The sequence below is a fragment of the Delphinus delphis genome, chromosome 2, assembly GCF_949987515.2.
Source record: "Delphinus delphis chromosome 2, mDelDel1.2, whole genome shotgun sequence".
Taxonomy (NCBI): domain Eukaryota; kingdom Metazoa; phylum Chordata; class Mammalia; order Artiodactyla; family Delphinidae; genus Delphinus; species Delphinus delphis.
This window is the reverse complement of record NC_082684.1, coordinates 92,422,135-92,446,598: the sequence shown is the minus strand read 5'-3', so window position 1 is coordinate 92,446,598 and position 24,464 is coordinate 92,422,135. Positions and strand designations below refer to the sequence as shown.

Sequence of the window (24,464 nt, the reverse complement as noted above, 5' to 3'; positions counted from 1 at the left end):
TTAAACCCTGGGTTTTTAGGAGAAAAATTAACAAAATAGACAAGCCACTAGCCAATGAATTAAGAAAATGGGGGTTGATAAAGCATAAATAAACAAAATAAGAAATAACAAGGATGAGATAACATTAAACAAAAGAAATTTTAAAAGTCATAAGAGACTACTTTGTAGACCTCTATCCAAATAAATTTAAACTGTAATAAAGAAACTGACTCCATTTTTTGATGTTTACTTACAGCTTTTGAGCTTCAACTCTCCCTCTTTCCCCTTCTGCCTCATATCAAGCAAGTGGATAAAAAAGCCCAGGTGCTCTCTCTTTTGTCACCAACTAAACCATAGCACACCAGTTCCATCTCCTAACCACTACAAAAACCTCAAGCTAGTCTCCTTTCCTTGCTCTCTCAAGCCATTTTTGGCCAGCTTGGGTGGCCTGCTCTGCCCTCCTCAGAAAGCCTCATTATGTGAGTAATAAATTTTTCATACCCTCTTGTTCATGTGGTATTATCAGTCTCAACATCCAAACCAAATTTTTGGGTGGGAATCCATCCTGTTTCTGTGGTATGGCCACAACAGAAATCCTAAAGAAATGGATAATTTCCTAAGGAAATACAATTTATAAAAACAGATCCATTTCCATAGAAGAAATAAAGTCATCAAAGAACCACCTCACACATATGGATTAAGCCCAGATCTTTTACAAGCGAGTTCTACCCAAGCATGAACATCAGATAGCCCATATACTCCATGAGTTGTTCCAGAGCATTGAAAAATAAAGAAAAGTGGTCTAATTCTTGTTATGAAGCAAGTGCAACATTGATACCTAAACCAGATAAAGATAGTCCAAGAAAATACAACTACAGACTAATGTCACTCTTGAATATTAATGCAAAAGTACTTAATAAAATATTAGTAAACATAAGGCAACACCATATTAAGAAAATAATTCATATTAAGTGGCATTAACTCCAGGAATGAGAAGTTGAAAATATTAAGATAATCTGTTAAAATAATATATCATAATAAATCTAAGGAGAAAAAAATTATAGGACTACTTCCATAGGTGTTAAAAAGCTCCCAATAAAATTTATTCCCAAAGGTGTTTTTCTTAACATGATTACATATATCTCAGTCTTAAATCCAAACCTAATTAATGAGGAAATTCTAGAGACATTTCCGCTAAGATCAAAAACAAGACAAAAAGTTCTACTATCTCCACATCTAATCCACACAATACTGGAGGTATCAGCCAATACAATTAGACAAGAGAAATCAAGAATCAAAAAAGAAGTAAAACTATCTCTACTTGGAGATAATATAGTAGGATGCCTACAGAGTCCCAGAGAATCAATTATAAAACCAACTTAGGGACTTCCCTGGTGGCACAGTGGTTAAGAATCCGCCTGGCAATGCAGGGGACATGGGTTCAATCCCTAGTCCAGGAAGATCCCACATGCCATGGAGCAACTAAGCTGGTGTGTCACAACTACTGAGCCTGCGCTCTAGAGCCTGTGAGCTACAACTACTGAGCCCGCGTGCCACAACTACTGAAGCCCGCGTGCCTAGAGCCCATGCTCTGCAACAAGAGAAGCCACCACAATGAGAAGCCCACGCACCGCAACATAGGATTGCCCCCACTCACTACAACTAGAGAAAGCCGTGCGCAGCAACAAAGACCCAATGCAGCCAAAAATAAAATAAATACATAAATAAAATTTTTTTAATAAAAATAAAAGCTCATCCATGATACTGCTGGAAATTGATTTTCACGTTCTTTAAAATAAATAAATAAAACCAACTTAAATAATAAAGAATTCACAAATATAGCAGGATATAAAATGAATACTCAAACATGAATACCCTTCATGTGCAAAATCAATGACCAATTAGGGCTATAATGGTAGAGCAAACCTTGTTCATAGCAACAAGAAAAGACTAAACGTTTAGGAATAAATTTAACAAGAAATGTGCAAAATTTATTTAAGTAAAGCTTTAAACACACTTGAAAGACATAGAATAGACTCAAAGAAATGGAAAGACATCCTTTGTTCTTGGATAAGATGACCCAACATCATAAGGATAGTTATTCCCAAGTTAATTTATAAATTAAATTAATTAAATTAAATTCCCTCCCAAAAAATACCAACAAGGTTTTCTTACAGAGGTAGACAAGTTGATACAAAAAATCATGTGGAAAACAAATATGCAGGAATAGTGGGGAAAACATTAAAAAAGAACAACTGTGAGGACGGAGTAACCCTACCAAACATTAAAACATACTATAAAGCCTCTGTAATGACAACAGTGAGGTACCAGCACATATATAGATAAGCAGACTTCAGTAGAATAAAAGGTTCAGAAATAGATACAAGTACATACAGAAACTTAGTATATGAGGAAAGTGGCATCTCAAATCACAACGCAAAGATGAACTTTTTAATAAACAGTGGTAGTAAAAGTGCTTAAACTTTTGGGAAAGATAAAATTAGGACCATCTCTTACACAAGAATAAACTCCAAATGGATCAGGCACTAGAAGAAAAGAAATGAATTTCAGTATAACTCAACATAGGGGAGAGGTTTTCTAACTATGACTCAAACTTCTGAGGCAATTTTTTTAACTTGACAAATTTGACTATATAAAGATTTTTTAAAACACATGGCAGAAAATTTTATAATCAAAGTCAAAAGAAAACTAGCAAACTAAGAGAAAATATTTACATGTCACAGACATATTCTTTATATTAAAAAAAAAACTCTGAAACTGTAACACTCCTAGAACAGAACACAGGCAGAACATTCTGACATAAATTGTAGCAATATTGTTTTGAATCTGTTTCCTAAGGCAAAAGAAATAAAAGCAAAAAAAAAACCAAACAGAACCTAATTAAACTTCAATGCTTTGGCACAGCAAAAGAAACCATCAATAAAATGAAAAGATAACCTACTTTCATAGCAGCATTATTTACAATAGCCAAGATATGGGAGCAACCTAAGGGTCCATCAACTGATGAATATGATGGATAAAGATGATGTGATATATATATATATATATATATATATATATATACATACACACAAACATACATACACACACAACAGACTACTCAGCCAGAAAAAGAACTGAAATCTGCCATTTGCAACAATGTGGATAGACCTAGAGAATATTATGCTTAGTGAAATAAGTCAGAGAAAGACAAATACTTTCACTTACATGTGGAATCTAAAAAGTAAAACAAACGAATATATATAACAAAACAGAAACAGACTCACAGATATAGAGAACAAATGACTGGTTACCAGTGGGGAAAGGGGAGAGCAAGATAGAGCTATGGGATTAAGAGATACAGACTACTAAGTATAAAATAGATAAGCAACAAGGATATATTGTACAGCACAGGGAAATATAGCCATTATTTTGTAGTAACTTTAAATGGAATATAATGTATAAAAATATTGAATCGCTATGTTGTACACCTGAAACTCATATAATATTGTAAATCAACAGTACTTCAACTTAAAAAACTCAAAAACTGAGTGAAAAATGACCAAAAACTGGATAGAAAAATGTGCAAAAGATATGAACAGAAAATCCATACTAAGAGTAGTTCATAAATGGACCTTAAACACATGAAATTAGAGAAATGCAAATTAAAACTACACCAAGATACTATAAGAATTGTGAAAATTAAAAAGTAACAACACATTCTGTTGGTGAGGTTCTGTGGAAACAGGCACTTTTCTACATTGGGTTGGGAATGCAAATTGGTACAACACATTTGGAGGGGAATTGGACAATATCTAACAAAAATACATTGGCACTGATTTTTTTTTAATAAATTTATTTTATTTATTTATTTTTGGCTGTGTTGGGTCTTCGCTGCTGTGCACGGGCTTTCTCTAGTTGTGGTGAGCGAGGGCTACTCTTCGTTGCTGTGTGTGGGCTTCTCATTGCAGTGGCTTCTCTCATTGCGGAGCATGGGCTCTAGGCTCACAGGCTTCAGTAGTCGTGGTGCATAGGCTCAGTAGTTGTGGCTCGCAGGCTCGGTAGTTGTGGTGCACGGGCTTAGTTGCTCCGCAGCATGTGGGATCTTCCCAGACCAGGGCTCGAACCCATGTCCCCTGCATTGGTAGGCGGATTCTGAACCACTGCACCACTTGGGAAGCCCCCATTGGCACTAATTTTTACCCAACAATCCTATGTCTAAAATTTACCCTGAAGGTATTCTCCAGCAATATGAAAATACATATTCATGAGATTATTCATTGCAGAATTGTTTGCAATTGCAAAACACTAGAAACAACCTAAACATTCTTACATAGGAGAATGTTTGAATAAGGTACGGACTATTTACAAAATGAAGTAATATGAAACTATTAAAAAAGAATATAGTTTCTAGAAATTTTTCTCAAGTGATTTCCAGAAATATTTTGTCATAAGAAATATGCAGGGCTTCCCGGGTGGCGCAGTGGTTGAGAGTCCGCCTGCCGATGTAGGGGACACGGGTTTGTGCCCCGGTCCGGGAAGATCCCACATGCTGTGGAGCGGCTGGGCCCGTGAGCCATGGCCGCTGAGCCTGCGCGTCCGGAGCCTGTGCTCCGCAACGGGAGAAGCCGCAACAGTGAGAGGCCCGCTTACCGCAAAAGAGAAAAAAAAAAAAAAAAAAAGAATACAATGATATTACAAGGATACAAAACGAACCAAACTTCTAAGAGGGGAAGTGAGAATTGGCAGCACAGGATAAGAATCAGATTATGAGAAAAAGAACTGTGCAATTCTCAGGCTTTACTGAATACATTTTTAAATAATCCAAATCTTTCATATTAAGAATGTGTTTATACAGCACCATTAGTCATAGAGCCAAAAGGTGGAAATGACCCAAATGCCTATCAATTGATGAATGGATAAACAAAATGTAGTATATCAATACAGTGGAATATTATTCAACCATAAAAAGGAATGAATACTGATAACATGTTACAACATGGATGAACCTTGAAAACATTATATTAAGTGAAAGAAGACAGTCACAAAAAAAATACATTATATGATTCCATTTATTTTAAATGTCCAGAATAAGCAAATCTACAGAGACCAAAAGTACATTAGCAGTTGCTTAGGGCTTTCGGGGGACTGGGGAGGTGATAGCTTAAGGGATGCTGGGTTCTTTGATGTGGGGGCGGTGATGAAAATGTTCTAACTTTGATTATGGTGATGGTTGCATAATCCTGTGAATATACCAAAAAACATTTAATTGTAAAATCTAAACAAGTAAACTGTATAGTATGTGAATTATATATTAATAAAGCTGTTACCGAAAAAATAATAATAATCCAATAGTTTAAAACTTAATCCCAAAGAGAAGGAACAGAATGCAAAGAAATTTAGAACAGTGGTTCTAAATGCAAAGAAATGCTAAGAATGCAAAGGTTGCTAAGAATGCAAAGAAAGAACAGTGGAATCTGAAGTAGTCTTACAGTACAGGGTGCAAGCAAGATTGGGACGCAGAAAAAAAATTAAGAGTTTCTATTTCTATTTGATTTTTTAAAATGAATGAAAAAGAAATTAAGTTTACTAAATAAAATATATAACATGGTTGACTAGTCCCTTTACTCAGAGGGTCATGTGTCCTGTGAAGCTGAAGAGGCATTGCCAACTAAAAATTGGCACTTGCCAGCTACCTCTACAAGGATTAAATCACAAGCTGCTGTGACTGCTGACCTTCAACACATCCTGAAAGGAGTTCAGGGTGTAGATCAGGAATGAGGCACTCTGTGCTCTGGGAAAAACCAGCAGAACAGGCCTTCAGATAGTTAGAAATTATCAGAAGATTTTAAGAGCCCAATTCTTGCATCTCCTCATATCTAGAAAAGCACTAAAATCCTTCATGGTGACATCTGCTCCTTGTGACTATCAGCAACCTTCTGAAAAAATGTGTGCTTGACTGCATGTATCCCCCTTCACCAAAATCACATATATACAGATATTCCCCCCTACCTCTTCAGAGCAGTTTCTCAGAGCGATCTGAAATGCTGCTTCCCAGGCTATAGTCCTCATTTTGCCCCAAATAAAACTTTTTTTAACATTATGTCTTTTAAAATTATTTATTTAGTTATTATTTGTTTGTTTGGCTGCATTGGGTCTTCGTTGCTGCACGTGGGCTTTCTCCAGTTGTGGTGAGCGGGGGTTACTCTTTGTTGTGGTGCACGGGGTTCTCATTGTGGTGGCTTCTCCTGTTGTGGAGCACAAGCTCTAGGTGTGCAGGCTTCAGTAGTTGCAGCATGTGGGCTCAGTAGTTGCAGCACGTGGGCCCTAGAGCACATGGGCTTCAGTAGTTGCAGCGCATCGGCTCAGTAGTTGGGGCTCGCAGACTCTAGAGCTCAGGCTCAGTAGTCGTGGCACACGGGCTTAGCTGCTCTGCAGCATGTGGGATCTTCCTGGACCAGGGATTGAACCTATGTCCCCTGCATTGGCAGGCAGATTCTTAACCATTGAGCCACCAGGGAAGTCCTCCAAATAAAACTTAACTAACAACTCTCACGTTGTGTATTTTTTTCAGTCAACAGCATCCTGCAGAAAGAGCAGTAGTTCCAAAAAAGACAGTCTGATCTTGGGGCCCTCATGCATTTTTTTCCCTTTCAGCATATTGCAGCATCTGACAAGTAAGGTGGGTTTATAGATATACTATCTAGATTTAACTGAACTCACCCCTGATAAAATGAATAAGTGGCTGAAACATTGCTTGAAGTTAATAACTGTATTAAGTGAAAAAAAAGGAAATGGCAAAGTGCACACTTACCTGACTATTATATGAGCTCTTCTGTAGCTAGCACAAAACACTAAATATTAACAATAAATATTTGTTGCAGGAATAAATACTGTAAAGGTCCTTAAAGGAAAGAAACAACTCTAAGGAAATTAAGTAAACAATTCTTCACTTTTAGTACATGTTGCCATCATCCCCCTTCTCACAGGGTAACTACAGAAATATTGAGCATTATGAATAAAATGGCATAAAATGGAAACAGAATATATGACATTCATGAGTAGTCTAAGGCCGTGTTGGTCTCCATAATCAAAAATTAGATTTCTTTCTGGTAACTAAAGACCCACTGTTTGCTGGCTCAAGGGTGAAAAAGCATTCGCAAGTTTCAGTAAGCTGTAATATTGTCGACTGTCGCGTGACAGTCATAAACCAGGAAGTAGGAAGAACTTCAGGACAATTTTAGAGACAAAAGTTAACAGGGAAAAAAACTTAGAAACAGCAAAGAGGGAGCAAAGCCAACCTTAGAAAAGCTATAGGGCTAATACACCGCAGGTGGAGGCTTCATTCTATGAGATTTCTGTCCTATGTCAGAAAGAAGTACTTCCACGAAGTATTTGCAAGATGCCCTCAAATGAAAATATCCTCCACTTGGTATCACTTAAGCTGTTAGTTATTCCGTAGCTAGGTACTGGCAGCAGATTAATTCCCTAAGTGACAAGGCATAGATTACATGATTTGTTTAAAAGGATGCAGAGACTAAAGGGGTTTTTTGGTTTGGGGGGGGTCGTTTTTTGTTTATTTTTGTTTTAGCTTATTTGATTGTTTTCAATGAATATTTTAGAAAGGAGACTTTAAAAAGCACTATCAGCTAGCAGGCAAAACAAAGAAGAGATTCAAAGCTAATTTGGGTTTTTCTGCTAAAGCCCAGCAGAGTGTCCCACCCTTCTGCAAGAAAAAGGTAAAAGAAGGATCTGCATGGATGAAGCAAGACACACAAGGTTGAACAGTGTTTGCGGCGCGGTCTTCTTGCAAGTCCAGCCAAGTAGCCTTATAATATCCCAAAGATTCTGTCTGCTCCCGGGGGCAAAAGCTGCGCCTCAGTGAAGGGCCAAAAGGCCTGACACCATCTACATGTATCCAACCCAAGCGATCCCAAAGCGCGGCATCTCCTCTCCCCCACCTGGGATGTTCTGCCACCTGGACTCGACGCACGGCAGGGCCCTCCGTAGCCATATTTCGCTCATCTTTCTTTATCTGTGCAGTTTCAACCGGCGAAGCAAGGCTTCCGAAGTAATCACGAGACATCTGCAGCAGGAGCCCTTTCTTCCGGGCGACACCGGCACTTACCCCGCGGAAATCCTGTCTCTTCGCTGAGGTGGCTGCTTCCAGTCGGCCCCGCCCGTGGCTCCTCCTCCCTGGGCTCTCAGGCTCGGAGCCTTCCCAGCCTCTGTCAGGTATTGCCACCGTGCTGCTCTGAGCCCCCGGGGACCCCGGGCGCGCAGGAGCCCCTGAACCGAGCAAAGCCGAGGTTTTCTTTCTGCGCCCTGGGCCCTGAGCACGTCTGAGCACAGAATTACAACCTGGCACCTCAGTTTGCCTTTTTTTCTTTTTTTAAATTAAGTTAGGGGTCTTTTTTTTTCTTTAATGACCAGCAGCAACTTCCCCCAATAACAGTAAAATATTTAGTCATTGCTTCTTAAATGGATTATTTCAAAAATCAGGCAATATAAAATTGATGCGGTGCTTGATTTAAACATATTTGCATTTATTTCCATAATAGAGGAATTGGTGGGCCTTCCTAGAACATAAGTAATAGTGAAAAGAAGAAAATACATGTCTATCAAACTACAAGATACGCTTAGCATCCAGTTCAACACCTTGATTTTTCAGTTGCCTAGAAAAATCCCAGATACCCTATCTCAAGAAGCACACCACCTCCACCCACCTCATCACTCTACCATATTACTGTTGTCTTTCCTTCATTGTTCTCACAAGTTCTGCGTATTTATTTTATGTATTTATTGTCTGTCTCACCACTTCCACCATCACTACCACTAGAAGGTAAGCAATTTGAGAGTAGGAACTGTGTATCCCCAGTACCTAGAACAGTACTTGGCACACTGGTTTTTAATCAATAGGTAAGATGAACTGAATGAATGACTGAAAGGTAAAATGACTCGCCTAAGGTCGCACTGTTAATTGGTAGCAAAACTTGAATTAAATTTCAGGTCTATTAACTCTCTAGTGTACTCTGTACCTCAGAATGCTCAGATTAAACCCAAGTGAAGCCAGCTACCAATACACCTATCCCAAGGTTTCCTAGTTGAGGAAGTTTAGGCCAACATGCCCAAAACACTAAGGGTACAGGCATACCCCAGAGACATTCAACAAGTTGCCACTGCAGAACTTCTATATGTGTATGCTGGGGAAGGGGAAAGGGGAAATGAAGGCTAAAGTGTGAATTGACAGTAGCAAAGGTAAGCTAAAAGGGTTGCAGCCCCTTGGCACATCCTTGAGTTATTACTGTAAATGAAACAACATGGAACCAACGTTACTCTGGTCTCAGGGCTACTTTCTCACTATTATTTCAGTCCCTCCTTATCACTTTCAAGTGAAGCGATTATATCTCCTCTTTTTGAACCCCAATAAATCCCAGTAGGATGCTTATTGTGATTTACTCTTGAGTAAGAGGAGACATCATTGTCACTTCTGTAAATAGGTTTGAATGTGGAGAGAACTTAAGTGAGAAAATATATAAAACTTTTAGGAACATCAGTATATATGGAAAAGAAAGAACATTTTTCATTCAGATATATTTCTAACATACCTTTTATGGTCATTGAAAAATAAGTAAATTTTGAAGCTCTGAAAATACTGTTTTGTGTTTTTTTAAATCGTCCCAAACAAACTCATTTCACACAGTTTGCTTGTTCCCGAGGCTTGCGGAATCTTAGTTCCCTGACCAGGAATTGAACCCAGGCCCATCAGTGAAAGCACCGAGTCCTAACCACGGGACCGCCAGGGAATTCCTTTCCGGCGCTTTCACTGCCGGGGGCCTAGGTTTGGGTTCAATCCCTGACCGGGGACCTAAGATTCAGCAAGCTGTGCAGCACAGAGAAAATAAATAAATAAATAAATAAACAAACTAGTTAATTAATTTAAAAAGAAAGAAAGAAAACAGTGACTATGAACACTCTGGTTCATAAAAGAATATTTTCTATTAAATGTGTATTTGATGGCCAAATATTAACTTTGCTAAATGAAACCTGATAGCAAATCATTAATTTGGATCTTGTATCCATTTCTACTGCAGTCTCAGCAAAACTGATACAGACTAGAAAGCACCTTATAGAGCAACTAGTAAAACTCCCTTTTTTGAATGATGGACTCAAAGTGAAAGAGTAAGGGCTGGAATCAAAACCCAGGTCCTAGACTCCTAGCCCAGCCTACTCTGAATGTGTGACCTCTGATGAGACCCCAGTGAAGTATGCTTAAAAAAAATTATTGAAACAATTAGTAATTTTTGTCCACAAATTAAAATGTATACATTGTAATTTTAATAAAACACTGCTTTTAAAATAACCTATTCTCAAACTACTAGAGAACCCCAAATAGAAACCAAAAGCTAAAATTAACATTACTTTCTTATACTATCTTCCTTATATGTAAGTAAGCACTTCACATATATTATTATCTCTTTAAATCTTCCCAACAACCCTTATGAAGTGAAAAAGTATTGTTCTTTTGCCAATTTTAAAATACTACTTTGGTTCTTATTAGATATATCTGATAGTGAAAATGTTTAATGTCTAAATTTTACAGAATGTTTATTTTCAAAAATCTTGAACCTCTCAGTTCTTTATTTTTTGCATATGGACACACTTACAATAAGGTTTAGAGTCTAAATTATAAACATAGTATTTCATGATAGATTCCCTTTTTTAATATTTATTTTGCTGATAGATTCTTAAACAGAAACCTAATTAACAAACTTGATATTGTTTCTCCTCAACTGACATTAGTCTCTGTTCAGATAAAATATTGTAGCAAAAAAATAAAACAAACACCAAAATGAAACAAAACAAAAACTTGATCCAAAGTAAAAGTAGGAGACTTCCTTGGCAGTCAGTGGTTAAGACTCCATGCTCCAAAGGCAGGGGGCTTGGTTTCAATCCTTGATCCCTGGTTGGGGAATTAAGATCCCACACGCCGCAAGGTGCGGCCTAAAAAAAAAAAGTAAAAGTGTGAGTGTTAGAGGTCCACAGACCTAGCTAACTCCTACATATGTTTACGTCTCAGCTTAAAAATCATTTCCTCAGGCTTCCCTGGTGGTGCAGTGGTTGAGAGTCCGCCTGCCGATGCAGGGAACACGGGTTCGTGCCCCCGCCCGGGAAGATCCCACATGCCGCGGAGCAGCTGGGCCCGTGAGCCATGGCCGCTGAGCCTGCGCGTCCGGAGCCTGTGCTCCGCAAAGGGAGAGACCACAACAGTGAGAGGCCTGCGGTAATCACTTCCTCCAGGAATTTTTCCCTATTCCCTGTCCCTTCCTCTACCTTCAAAACAGTCTTGGGCTTCCCTGGTGGCACAGTGGTTAATAACCTGCCTGCCAATGCAGGGGACACGGGTTCGAGCCCTGGTCCAGGAAGATCCCACATGGCGCGGAGCCCGTGCGCCACAACTACTGAGCTTACACTCTAGAGCCCTTGAGCCACAACCACTGAGCCTGTGTGCCACAACTACTGAAGCCTGTGCGCCTAAAGCCCGTGCTCCGCAACAAGAGAAGCCACCGCAATGAGAAGCCTGCACACCTCAATGAAGAGTAGACCCCGCTCACTGCAAGTAGAGAAAGCCCACACGCAGCAATGAAGACCCAATGCGGCCAAAAATAAATAATTAAATAAATTTATTTTTTAAAAAACTAAGTCTCTAAGATCACAGATCATTTATCTGAAAAATGTGGTTATTTTTTTCTGTGGTTATTTCTGTGGTTCAGTCTGTACAACTTCTGGGAAATACTTTCTATCTTGATTTATATATAATCAAAAAATATTGTTCACAATTGGGAGAATCTACTTCAGTAACCTATTTTGGGTATTTTCTCATGATGGTAAATAATATATTATACCTATTTAATGTCATTTATAATGATGCTGTATGTTCCTTATTCACCTGTATATACAATAGATACATCTCTCTAGCATATAATCATTTAAATAAAGGCAAAAGATACACTCATGATTCAGAGAAATATATATTTATGTAGTTAAACATAGCATCCTGATCTTTTATAAAGCAATATAAAAGGAACAGAAAGTGTGCAAAAATGGTTTAACAGAATATAGGCTGCAGTTTTAACAGAATATAGGCTGCAGTTTTAATATAGGCTGCAGAGTTTAACAGAATATAGGCTGCAGTTTTGCAGAGTGAAAAACAACAACAATGCCTCTAGGCACCTTTATTGCCCAGTCATAGCAATTATCATACCAGGACTGTTATTACTTGTGTGTTTCCTTATCTATCTGCTCTAGAGCCTCAAAGTGTGATCCTCAGCATCAGCATCACCTGGAGCTTATTAGCAATGCAGAATCTGGTGACCAGGCCTACTTAATCAGAATCTACAATACAAATATGTCATTTTAAATTTCTATAACCATTTTTAAAAGAGTAAAGCTAAATGAATTTTAATAATATATTCTACCCAATATGTCCAAATATTATTTCAAAATATAATCAGTATAAAAAGTTATTGCTATTTTACTTTTTCATAGGAATTCTCTGAAATCCAGTGTATATTTTACACTTACAGCACATCTCAATTCCAACTAGAAAGAAGGGGATGCTGTATTAGACAGCACAGATCTATAGGACTATAACCTCCTTGAAGGTAGGAACTGTTTTATTCTGGTTTTATAGACTCTGGTTCAGTGTCTAACAGGCATTCAAGGAATGTTTAATGAAGGAATACATTAATGAACTTGGATTAACGTGGTTCAACCACTTACTAACTTTGTGACCCTGGGCAGGTCTGAAATTTTTCCTCCTTAAAGGGGAGATAAAATACCTACTTCATGGATTTGTTATGAAGATTTTAAAAACCATCCCAACCTCCCCTCCAGTCATTCTCTATTCCCTAAATCTGGTTTGTTGTCGTTATGGCTATCTGAAATTACATTAATTATTTATTGATGTTTATATCTATTATGTCTCCACCATTAGACTTTACATTCCATGTTTCATCCATTGTTCTATCAGCATTCATTCACTTAGCAAACGTTTATCAGGTGCTACTATGTTCTAAGCACTAATCCAGGTACTCAGGATACAACAATAAACATAAACAAAAAGGTCCTGTTATTATGACAAATCAAAATTTAATAAAAGAATTTACTATAAAAATTGATACAAACTCTGCATATAATACACACTCCAACAAGAAAATGAAATCTGATGAGCAAAAGTTTAGATTAACTTGATTTTGAAATTAGAAGTTTGCATTTCAAGCTTAAAGTATACATAAGACGAGCCAAACTGCACATAAATTGCCCCAACTTAAAACTATATGTGTGGGAATTTCCTGGTGGTCCAGTGGTTAGGACCTGGTGCTTTCACTGCCATGGCCCACTTTCAATCCCTGGTTGGGGAACTAAAAAACAAAAAACAAACAAAAACGCAGAGTGTGGTCAAGAAAAACTATATGTTGTTTTTGCTTTTCACTGTCTTGACCCAGAAACTAAATATAGTACCAAGGCTGTTCAAACCTGACAATATTTTCTACATCTTATCTTGTCATAACCATTCAGTGTTGCCCAACTCAATAAATCATGATTATTATCTTAAGTGATTTTTTTCTTTTTTAAGAATATGTTTGGAAGGGATCTCAGGTGACTGGCATAATTCAAGGATTTATTTTTCTAGGAAAAAACCGAGCTAGTCAAAATAACCTATAACATCTAAGCCTGTCGCATTCTTTTTTTTTTATTTTTTGGCCGTGCCATGTGGTATGTGGGATCTTAGTTCCCCAACCAGGGATCGAACCTGTACCCCCTGCAGTGGAAGCTCGGAGTCTTAACCACTGGACCGCCAGGGAAGTCCCAAGCATGTTGCATTATAATGAGAAACAGCTTTTTTTTTAAAATTTTGATTCTCCGATCAACCCATAAAACTAAATCTAAGTCATAATGCAGCAGTAATAGTATTAATAACTCATACGGAATCCAGAATGCTGAAGTCTCAAACTAAGTCCCTAGTTGAGGGTAGGAATGAGAGTAGGGATGAAAGACTGGGGTAGAGAAAAGATAGGTACAGGTTCTGAGAAGTAGGAAAAAGCTGAAGGAAATAGGGGAAAGCTCTGATTTAAAAGAAGTCAAAAACGATAAACAGATTTAATCTCTGGAATCTGAGATAGTTACAGTATAATTGTGTCAGCTCCCTACTTTGCCTCCGCACCACACGTCTTGCTGATAAGGGCGCTCAGGGACTTAACCTGGCAGTCCAGTGGTTAAGACTCCTCACTTCCTGGACTTCCCTGGTGGCACAGTGGTTAAGAATCCACCTGCCGCATAGCACAGGGAGATCAGCTTGGTGCTTTGTGACCACCTAGAGGGCTGGGATAGGGAGGGTGGGAGGGAGACGCAAGGGAGAGGAGATAGGGGGATATATGTATATGTATAGCTGATTCACTTTGTTATAAAGCAGAAACTAACACACCATTGTAAAGCAATTATACTCCAATAAAGATGTTAAAAAAAAAAAAAGAATCCGCCTGCCAACGCAGGGGACACGGGTTTGAGCCCTGGTCCGGGAAGATCTCACATGCCGCAGAACAACTAAGCTGGCGTGCCACAACTACTGAGCCTGTGCCCTAGAGCCGCGAACCACAACTACTGAGCCTGCGAGCCACAACTACTGAAGCCCACGCGCCTAGAGCCCGTGCTCCGCAACAAGAGAAGCCACCACGAGAAGTCCGCGCACCGCAACGTAGGGTAGCCCCCGCTCGCCACAACTAGAGAAAGCCATGCGCAGCAACGAAAACCCAACGCAGACAAAAATTAATTAATTAATTAATTATTTTTAAAAAACACTCCATGCTTCCACTGCAGAGGGTACAGGTTCCAACCCTGGTCAGGGAAGTAAGATCCCTCATATGGTGCAGCCCCCCCACAAAAAAACAAATGTGTTCATTTCACAAAACTAGGGAGGTATGATCACCATTTTGGGTGGGAATAAAAATGAGTAGGCATTAGAGATACAAAAATGGCAAATAACATTGCTAAAATTGTGTAAGTGCATTTTACAAGAGACGTTTTCCCAAGGCCAAAGTCGATGTAAAAAATGGAAACTCCTAGCCTGCCTACTTATCCTTTATTTGCTTTATCCTTTAATTGCTGTAATTCCCACTACACAAGTTTAGAGATGGAAGATGTAATTGTAGTGTAGAGCATTCTGAAGGAATACTATGAGTAGTTGATTTAGTTAAAAATGATACATTTACTGAGTACTTTGTAAACACCATGTAGTTACATACATCATTTTATTTAATCTGAAGAGACTGAAGCAGATTAAAAGGACAACTAACAAGGCAAGGGCATTAATCTATAAGGTGGATATGTAATGAGATCATGCAAACTGTATTTATCAGAGCTCCTCTCAGGAAAGAGTGGGTATTAAATGTAGGCAGAAATAACATTTTGATAAGCCACTTAGGTTCGTTGGTAAAATCAAGGGATATGCTCCAACAACAGCAGATAGTCGGCAATTTGCCTTTGAAGGAGAGAAAGTTCCTTCCCTGAGTGAAGTATGTAATTTATGCTACAGCTGATTGCATGACACAATGTTATACTGTTTACTCCTCATTTGACTTCTTTTTTTAAAAAATATTTATTTATTTATTTGGCTGTGCCGGGTCTTAGTTGCGGCATGCAAGATCTTTAGTTGTGGCATGTGAACTCTTAGTTGCAGCATGTGGGAGCTAGTTCCCTGACCAGGGATCAAGCCTGGGTCCCCTGCACTGGGAGCATGGAGTCTTAGCCACTGGACCACCAGAGAAGTCCCCCCATTTGACTTCTGGATCCATTTTTCACCTTTCTCTACCCTCCCGGAAGCTGATCTCTAAGGACTGTACCTGGGCTCCTTTACCCTCTGGCTTCTGGTTGGGGTTGGTCACTGGCAAGATATTAGAGGATGGTAAAACAGAGAAGTTGAGATATTTATCACACACACGAGTTCCCACACCCTACCACAACTTTGCCATAGTTGTAACAGTAGCTATGTTTCCCTATAACCACAGCTACTGTCGGAGGGTGCATCCTCTAGGGCTCCCACTCTTGCTAGGCTCTGGTAAAACCATTTCTTCCCTTTGCCCCTTCAAGCCTTCAAGAAATGGGATTTCCAGCCTGTTGCTAGTCCTTGTGTGTTTCACCATCCTTGTGGGTTCCCTCAACCCTACCCCATCTCTGTAAATAGTTCCTTCAGAAACTCTTTTCAGTTAATGTCCTCACCCCCGCTCCAGTATGCTATGAGTTTCCTGTCCAGATCTTGACTAACACAAAAGGAGTCCTCCTTTTCTGCCCTTCTAACATACGATGTTCAGCCTAAGTAAATGTAGTAAAAAAAAAAATGTTTTAAGGTAATTGCTCTGAAAGCTTCCAAATCATGAACCTGTTTGGGGTAACCACATGTCTCAATCCAGCACTGGGGAGTCATGAATGCTAGAACATGCTTAAATATATCATGCTTTCACTGAGCATGCCGACTTTCAGAGGTAAGTAAAATAATTGTGTCCTCAAGGAGCTTTCAGCTTAATAAAGAATAAATACAAAATAATCATAATACAGGATAACATAAAATTATCAAAAATATACTTTTTTTTTTTTTTTGCGGTACGCAGGCCTCTGACTGTTGTGGCCTCTCCCGTTGAGGAGCACAGGCTCCGGATGCGCAGGCTCAGCGGCCATGGCTCACGGGCCCAGCCGCTCCGTGGCATGTGGGATCCTCCCAGACCGGGGCACAAACCCGTGTCCCCTGCATCGGCAGGTGGACCCTCAACCACTGCGTCACCAGGGAAGCCCAAAAGTATACTTTTAAAGGGTCAAATTCTGTTGGGAATTAAATGGTCTATTATCTTTCACAAAACTGCCAAGACAATTCAATAGAGAAAGGATCTTTTTTTTGACAAATAATGCTGGAACAATTTGTTATCCATATGCAGAAAAATATAAACCTCTACATTTACCTCACAGTATATACAAAAATTAAACTTGAACTATATCATAGATCTGAATGTAAGAATTAAAACTACATAAAACTTCTAGAAGAAAACAAAAGAGAAAAATCTTAGTGCCCTTGGGTATGGCAAATATTACTTAAATACAACAAAAAGTATAAAGAACACTTACAACTCAATGGTAGTAAGATAACCAATTTAAAAATGGGCAAAAGGGTGCCCGCTTCAGCAGCACATATACTAAAGCAACCTAAATGTTCATCAACAGAGGAATGGATAAAGAAGATGTGGTACATATTACAATGGAATATCACCCAACCATAAAAAAAGAACAAAATAATGCCATTTGCAGCAACATGGATGGACCTAGAGGCTGTCACACTGAGTGAAGAAAGCAGATACAGAAAGACAAATATCATATGATATCGCTTATATGTGGAATCTAGAAAAAACGGTACAAATGAACTTATTTACAAAACAGAAGTAGAGTCACAGATGTAGAAAACAAACTTATGGTTACCGGGGGATAAGGGGGAGAGATAAATTGGGAGATTGGGACTGATGTATACACACTACTATATATAAAATAGATAACTAATAATAACCTGTTGTGTAGCACAGGGAACTCTACTCAATACTCTGTAATGGCCTATATGGGAAAAGAATCTAAAAAAAAAAAAGAGTGGATATATGTATAACTGATTCACTTCCCTGTACACCTGAAACATAACATTGTAAATCAACTATACTCCAATAAAAATTTTTTTAATTATTTTAAAAAAACAAAAACAAATGATTACTAAAAAATCCAGGTACTTACTTTCCTGGCGTTCCCAATTCAGGGAGCACGGGTTGATCCCTGGTCGGGGAACTAAGATTCCGCATGCCGCAGGAACAAGCAAACAAAAAAAAGCAGTTACTGAGTAACTGCCAAAATGGAAAAAAAAAAATCCAGTCTGCAATTCCTCTTCCTGGACTTTTTCCTAAGGAAAAGTAAAGTGACAATGATACTCGCTCCAGAATTGTTTAAAATGGTGGTACTGTTGCAATATTCAAAATGTGTAACAATAATAGCATGCTTAAGTAAATTACGGTGCATTGGTACATTCAACCAAGGGCTTATTATGCCGCCATTAAAATAATCATTGTCAACAATATATTGCATACATTGTCCTATGCTGTTACATAACTAGGTGCAGAAAGAATCTGAAATTATATCTGTGCTATAGCTATATAAAATTTGTGAATTCAAGTGGACAAAACTGGAAGTTTATATGGAAAATGTTGTTTGAAAAGCAGTTTTTTCCCCTTCATTTCATTTTTTTATTTCGAATTCTACTAACGATGTTGTGCAACAATAACGCATTTTTTAAAAAAACAGTCGTTAGCTGTTACCTTAATTCGGTCCCACGGGCAGTAAAGGTTAGTTTATAATTCGTTGAACAACTGAATAAGACTTCAGATGCCTCCATTGATTGATACTTTACTAATTTGGGATATCCACAGAGTCGTTTTGCCGACTACAAATATAACAAACATTACGTGTAAATCGTGCTGCCGAAAGGTTTCCAAACATCACATGACCACCCACCAAAATGTGTGGGCTAAATGCGCATCGATAATCATGGCAAAAATAACTACCTGTCACATAGGATGGGCATGTCAGACTTTTCTCCGCGAAAGGCTGCTGGTCCCAAGCTGCCTCTTACTTTCACCAGAATGAAATGGTTCCAGAATCCCAGGCAAGGGAGGATACTGTTCCCTTGCCCAGGAGGCTGGAAACGGCTCGTTGTGAGCTCAAGGTTTCCAAGGCCCCTCAGCCGAGATCCGCAACACTCGAGGATTCCCTAGTTGCTAGGTTTAGTTGCTAAGGCACCAACCGTCTCACAGGAAGAGGGGACGGTGCAATCGCTTTCGGCGTCGGAGCGAGTCCTCTGGAAACCGAGCTCATTTGTTCCGGGAGGAAACAGTCACCTCCTCTAAGAGCGACGGGAAGGCGAGGAGAAGCTGGGAGTGACGCCTCTGAGCCGCGGAGGATTGTGGGAGGAGGTTGTCTCCAATTTCTCCTCCCCCGCCCCCCCCGTCCCAGCCAAGATGTCTGACATGGAGGATGATTTCATGTGCGATGATGAGGAGGACTACGACCTGGTGAGGCGCAGGGAACAGAACTCTGGGACTGGAGGTGGCTTCTGGCTTTAGGGGCCGGGGCGGCCGCGGCCTTTCCCCGTTGAACATGTGCTCCTTCCAGCCTCTCCCGGTGCAGTGACAGGACGAGTTTACCTCCTCCCCCTTCCCGCACCGGGCCCGGGCCCTGCCTCTCCAGCATGGGGGAAGGGAGGGTAAAGGAGGCAGCGAAGGGGGTCCCGAGCATTGCGCTCCAAGTCCAAGCGCCTCCTCCGTTTCCCCTGGCCTCCAGCGCCCGGTTCTCTATGCCTCCTCCCTCTTCCCTACCGCGCGAGCCGCCTTGGGGACCGTGCAGTGGTCTAGGCCCCGGCGATGCCCTTTCGGGCCCAGCATTCTCGGCCCCTCTTATTCACACTTGAATTGAGCGGGTGCGAAATGCTGGGAGAGGGGTCCGAAAACTAGGAGGCCTTACTGCTCGCAGGCCTGACAGCGAAAAGCCACTTGTGAGTCTCCTGGAAACAGAGCTTAATTAGTCTTGTCCAGGGTCCGTTTTGGTTTAAGGTAAAGGTGCAGTAGAGAACTGAGAGCAAGGCTAGCTTTAAAAAAGTAGTTTAACTACTTGTTTAAAGAGAAAAGCTGGTAAGGAGGTTTTGCTTTTTGTTTGTTTGGGGTTTGGCGGGTGGGGTGGTATAAGGGGATTGACACATTGGCTTTTATCCTGACTTAGAAATTTCCCAATATTCAAAGTTAAAAATATCAACAGTGTAGAACTAAACGAATTTCTGTAGCTGAATGGTGATTTTTAGAGATTCAGGGTTTAATTTATGAACAGATTTACAGGTTTTTAAAAATTCACTAACATTTCAAGTTGATATTCAAAAACATTACCTGTGTGGGAACTAAGAAAGATTATCTGCACCAAGAATTAGCGTCAACTTGGCTTTGCTTTTTATTTGGGGGTGTTTTTGTGCATGGTTCTTGTATATTATGGTGATGCTGCATTATCGTAAAGTTATGAAATAGTTGCTTAGGGAAGTCTGTCTCATATTTTAGGTGCCAGAGAGTTCTCAAGATATTAATATATCGTTTTGAATTAGTGTAAATCTTTGTATAGTCGTTTCCAATTAATCTTTCCCTTTTAAAAGAAGGCATATTTGCAAAAGGGAGAGGGAAATGCTTGTTATTACCTGAAATTTATAGTAGAGGTGTTGATAATTCTTAAAGTTAAACGCAGAGTTTTGCTAATAGTTAAGATTTCTGCCTTCCATTTTAGTTTCTTCAGATCAAGCCAGTTTTAGTCAGTGCCCTAAGTCCATTAAGAATATGCTAATTGTAATATTTTGTGCATTTTTATTTATTATATGTTTACTTATATTACAGGTACTTTTTAACTACGGAAGTGTTTCTTTTAACTGTTCTAACTAGTGTTTTTACATGTTTGTACCTATCTCTTTTCTAAGCAATAGTTTTTTGAATACATGACTTATTAGCACTATGAGTGAGTCTCTAACGTAAGAATGACAATGAGAATCTTACAGTCCCATGAAGTACTCAGTTCATTTTTGCAAGGATTTTAATTAAACAAACATGATTTAACTTGGCTATGTTTCTCCAGCGTTTGAGGGCCTACAGTACGTGTACAATATAAAATTGAACATGTAGTTTTAACCTTTTTTTTAAATTTCTTAACCAAAAAATGTAAGATTTTACACTACCACACACAATTAAATAATAATTCCCCACTCCAGCATTCTGTTAAATAGTCCTCCCCCCATATCTCTCTTACATAGATATCATATTAATTTAGTTTTTACTTCCTTAGTTAATTTCCTTAAGCCACTATGTTTAAAAAAAAAGATTAAGAGGGCTGGTTGCCATTTCATGCTTACATGTTGCCAAAAGAAAAGTTGCTGTTTTTGTTTTTTAATAGTTATTTGCCTGGGTCTTTTCTGTTTTTTTGTTTCTTAGAATTTAAAGAGTCAGAATTGACTTGCTGTTTTAGGGAAACTTCTTTTTTATTAAAAAATGTATTGTTTGTTGGAAAGTTTGCCATCACCTCATTTTAGTCAAAATGTTAACAAGAACCATGAGTATCCTAACTACAGATATATTCAGTATATATTTTATAAGTTGTCTGTTGATAAATTTTAATACCCTAAATCATTTCTTGTTCTTGCCCAATCTAGTAGAAATAGGTAGTTAGGATACCACTGGAAAAAGTAAAAATTTGTTTCCAAAACTATACTGTTTTATCGAAAAAAGTAAATAATGATTTGTGCCCAAGAGCTAAATGAGAATTAAGTTGGTTAAAAAAAAGAAGAAACAAACATGAAATTAATTCAATAGGCTTGACCTTTTATTTCTAAGAGCTTTTTGACTTTTATTTGAGGCAAAAGCAGGCATTTTCTAAGCATAGGAGTGAATGGAGAAGTAGAAGACGGTACTGGTAAATGTCTTTTAATCCAATGGTAATTTTACAGATTTATATACGATAGTGTTAATAGTAACAATTAATAATAATAAGTAATAACTATAGTGCCGTTCATTAAGTTAATAAGGCCCTTGATAGATAAGTTAACTGTATTGTAATTCCACAGTTCAGCCATTCTAGCATGAAGTTGACTGGTACTTCTAATAATCTTTTAGAAAGGATTTAAGACAGACTGATGTAATACCAAAAATTATTCTTTAGTAGTTCCTCTTATAGGTATTGTATATTTGAACTTAAATGTTATTATTAGAAAAAAAATGTTGAAAAGGTAGACTAATTCTGCTTGGTTAGATGTATTACTGAAATGTGAGCCTCTTTATAGTCACCTAGTCAGGTTTATAGTTGTAATTCGTGAATGAATGTTTACTATTATTGTTATTCTTGTCTTAATAAATAGCTGTTTTAATGCCCTAGAAGTTTATTTCTTTTTTCCTACTTTTTGGGGGGAGAGAGAAGAGCCTTAGCTATAGGATATCTTACAGAATCTCTTATTTGTCACAACTTTAACAAGATCAGACAAATGTCATGTATGTTATAAAGAACCTTAGAACATGGTTTAGCAAATTAAAATATAACAGTTCCATTTTTTAAAAAGATTTTTGAATGGACATGAATAGAATATACACTTTGAAAAAGAAGTAGATTAATATAGGACAGGGGCAAAAAATAGCTTCAGGGATTTGTGTGTTTAATACTAAGACATTCACTTGTCACTCATTGTACATATAAGGAACTTGGAGGTTATAGGTTGTTTTATTCTGAGACTGTTGTCTCAGTCACAGGCTTGACAAACAAAATGTTGGGGATCTTTAAGAACAGATTTTCAAACAATATACTTTTTGTGGTCTGGGCCATTGTTTTTTATGCTGTACACACATTTGGAATTCTGCATGTAGTCTTCACAAAGATGAAGTTTGATTATACAGTTGAGGCTTAAAAAAAACATGACAGGGAATTCCCTAGCAGTCCAGTGGTTAGAACTTGGAGCTTTCTTTGCCGTGGGCTCAGGTTTAATCCCTGGTCGCGGAATTAAGATCCCACAAGCTGCTCAGAGTGGCCCAAAAAAAAAAAAAAAAGACATGTTTAATTGTAAATAATTGGAAACACCCCCCAAATTATCAGTAGTACGGGAATACTATTAATATTAATAAGGTAATAATAGATAAATTATGATATATCCATGTGATGGAAAGTATGTCAGCATTTCAAACCATGCTTCTAAAGAATATCCAATGATATGAAAAAATTGATAAATTAGTCAGTACTCTTGGGTGTAAGGGAGGACAGGAATACATGTCACCCTAGCTTAAACTAAAAAGAGTGTGTATTGGCTCACATCACCAGGAAGTGTAAATATGGCTGGACTCATGGCTCAGATAATGATGCTGGGTCTTTTTCTGTTTCTGTCTCTTCCTGGGCTGCTTTCCTCACTGTATTGGCTTAATTGCCTTCACATTATATCACAATATCTTGTGATATAATGTGTTATCTTCCTAGTATTATAACCCCAAAGGCAAAAAAGAGTCTTCCTTGCTAGCTCTAACAGTGAAACCCAGGAAGAACTTTTATTGATTCACCTTAGGCCTGCATCGCCTTCTTCAAACCGCTCAGTCCCTGTAGAGAGGGAGGATAGGTTGCTTCCCCTGCCCTGTGGGAGGAGCACTATAATTGAAAACCCTCACCTAGGAGAGGAAGAGTCAATCACCATTGCTGTGCACATAGTGAACACATGTCCACTATAAATATGTAATCCATATTATGATTTTATTGGGTGGGGCTAAAATTCATTTTGCTGGGTGGGAAAAATATAGAAAAAATGTCTGGAAAATATGAAAAGTGTCAGGAAAATTAAAATGTGTTTATTTCTTGCAAACCTTTCACAGTGAACCTGCATTTTATTGCTGGGGGGAGAGGGGATGGTTTACGGGGTACAAATGATGAACAGAAATCTTACTTTGATCTTGGCTGGGGGGTGGAGGGGCGCGCCAAACAGTGATTTTTGTCATTGCTCAAAATTTTTTAGAGTTCTTCAGAACCTGAAGCATCTAGCTTTTTAAAATAGGTAATACATGCACATGGTTCAAAAACGTGAAATGTTAAAATAAAATTTCCATTTTTGTTCCCTATTTGCCCAGTTCCCATTCCTCCCCGTAGGTAACCAAATACACATTTTTATCCCACTCCCCTTTTTTAAACCAAGATGTAGCATATTTAGCATATTATGTATATTGTTCTACACTTGGCTTTTTACTTTATCTTGGAGATTATTCCATAGAACTATGCAGAGAGATTACTTACTTCTTTTTATAGCTGCATTGATTGCTTGGATGTACCATACTTTATTTAACCAGTTCTCTATGGATGAGAATTTGGCCTGTTTCCTTTTGCTGTTGTAAACAGTGTGCAGCTTCTTTTTTGTTTTTTTTAAACTTGAGCTATAACCAAGTTTTCTCCATTCTATAGGTGTCAAAAATTGTGTGAGTTGGGTTTGATAAATAAGTTGGGCCCTCAAACTGGATGATGCTGTTTTAGGTCGGAAACATCTAACTTAAGAATTTTAGAAGTGTTACTTAATAATCCATGTCAGTATAATTGGAATAATTTACCAGTAATTTACCACCTCTTAAAGTTACTACTTTAAAGAACATTGGTTTGAAATATAAGTTTGGGTGTATTTTCAAAAAGGCCTGTTGAATTACCTCATAGGTATATCCTATATAATGAAATTAGAGAGGTTCAAACAAGGATAACTAATGACAAGGATGTCGTCATAAGATCTCCCATAAGTAATGAGAGACAGCTCTTATGTGCTAACAAGGAGATAAATTTTTTCATCCCTAATGTAAATCTGTAAAGTATGAACATCC

General features: G+C 38.4%; 2 protein-coding genes across 9 annotated transcripts in view; one reads left to right on the top strand and one right to left on the bottom strand.

Moving 5' to 3' along the window:
• GALK2 (galactokinase 2) overlaps positions 1 to 18,824 on the bottom strand; it is a 137,315-nt gene extending 118,491 nt beyond the window's left edge. For 2 of the 6 annotated variants that reach the window (XM_060005208.1, XM_060005210.1), the window contains exon 1: positions 7,941 to 8,129. In XM_060005208.1, coding sequence (XP_059861191.1) covers positions 7,941 to 8,065 — 125 coding nt within the window. In that variant the 5' untranslated portion in view covers positions 8,066 to 8,129. Of the gene's footprint in view, positions 1 to 7,940; positions 8,132 to 17,802; positions 17,966 to 18,377; positions 18,503 to 18,623 lie in introns of those variants that run through there. The other 4 variants (XM_060005212.1, XM_060005211.1, XM_060005214.1 and 1 more) reach the window with 4 other exon arrangements.
• A 232-nt stretch (positions 18,825 to 19,056) lies between these two features.
• COPS2 (COP9 signalosome subunit 2) overlaps positions 19,057 to 24,464 on the top strand; it is a 36,584-nt gene continuing 31,176 nt past the window's right edge. For all 3 annotated transcript variants that reach the window (XR_009518397.1, XM_060005197.1, XM_060005199.1), the window contains exon 1: positions 19,057 to 19,130. Coding sequence is in view for 2 of the 3 variants with exons in the window: in XM_060005197.1 (XP_059861180.1) it covers positions 19,077 to 19,130 (54 nt within the window). In the remaining variant the exon portion in view is untranslated. The remainder of the gene's footprint in view (positions 19,131 to 24,464) is intronic.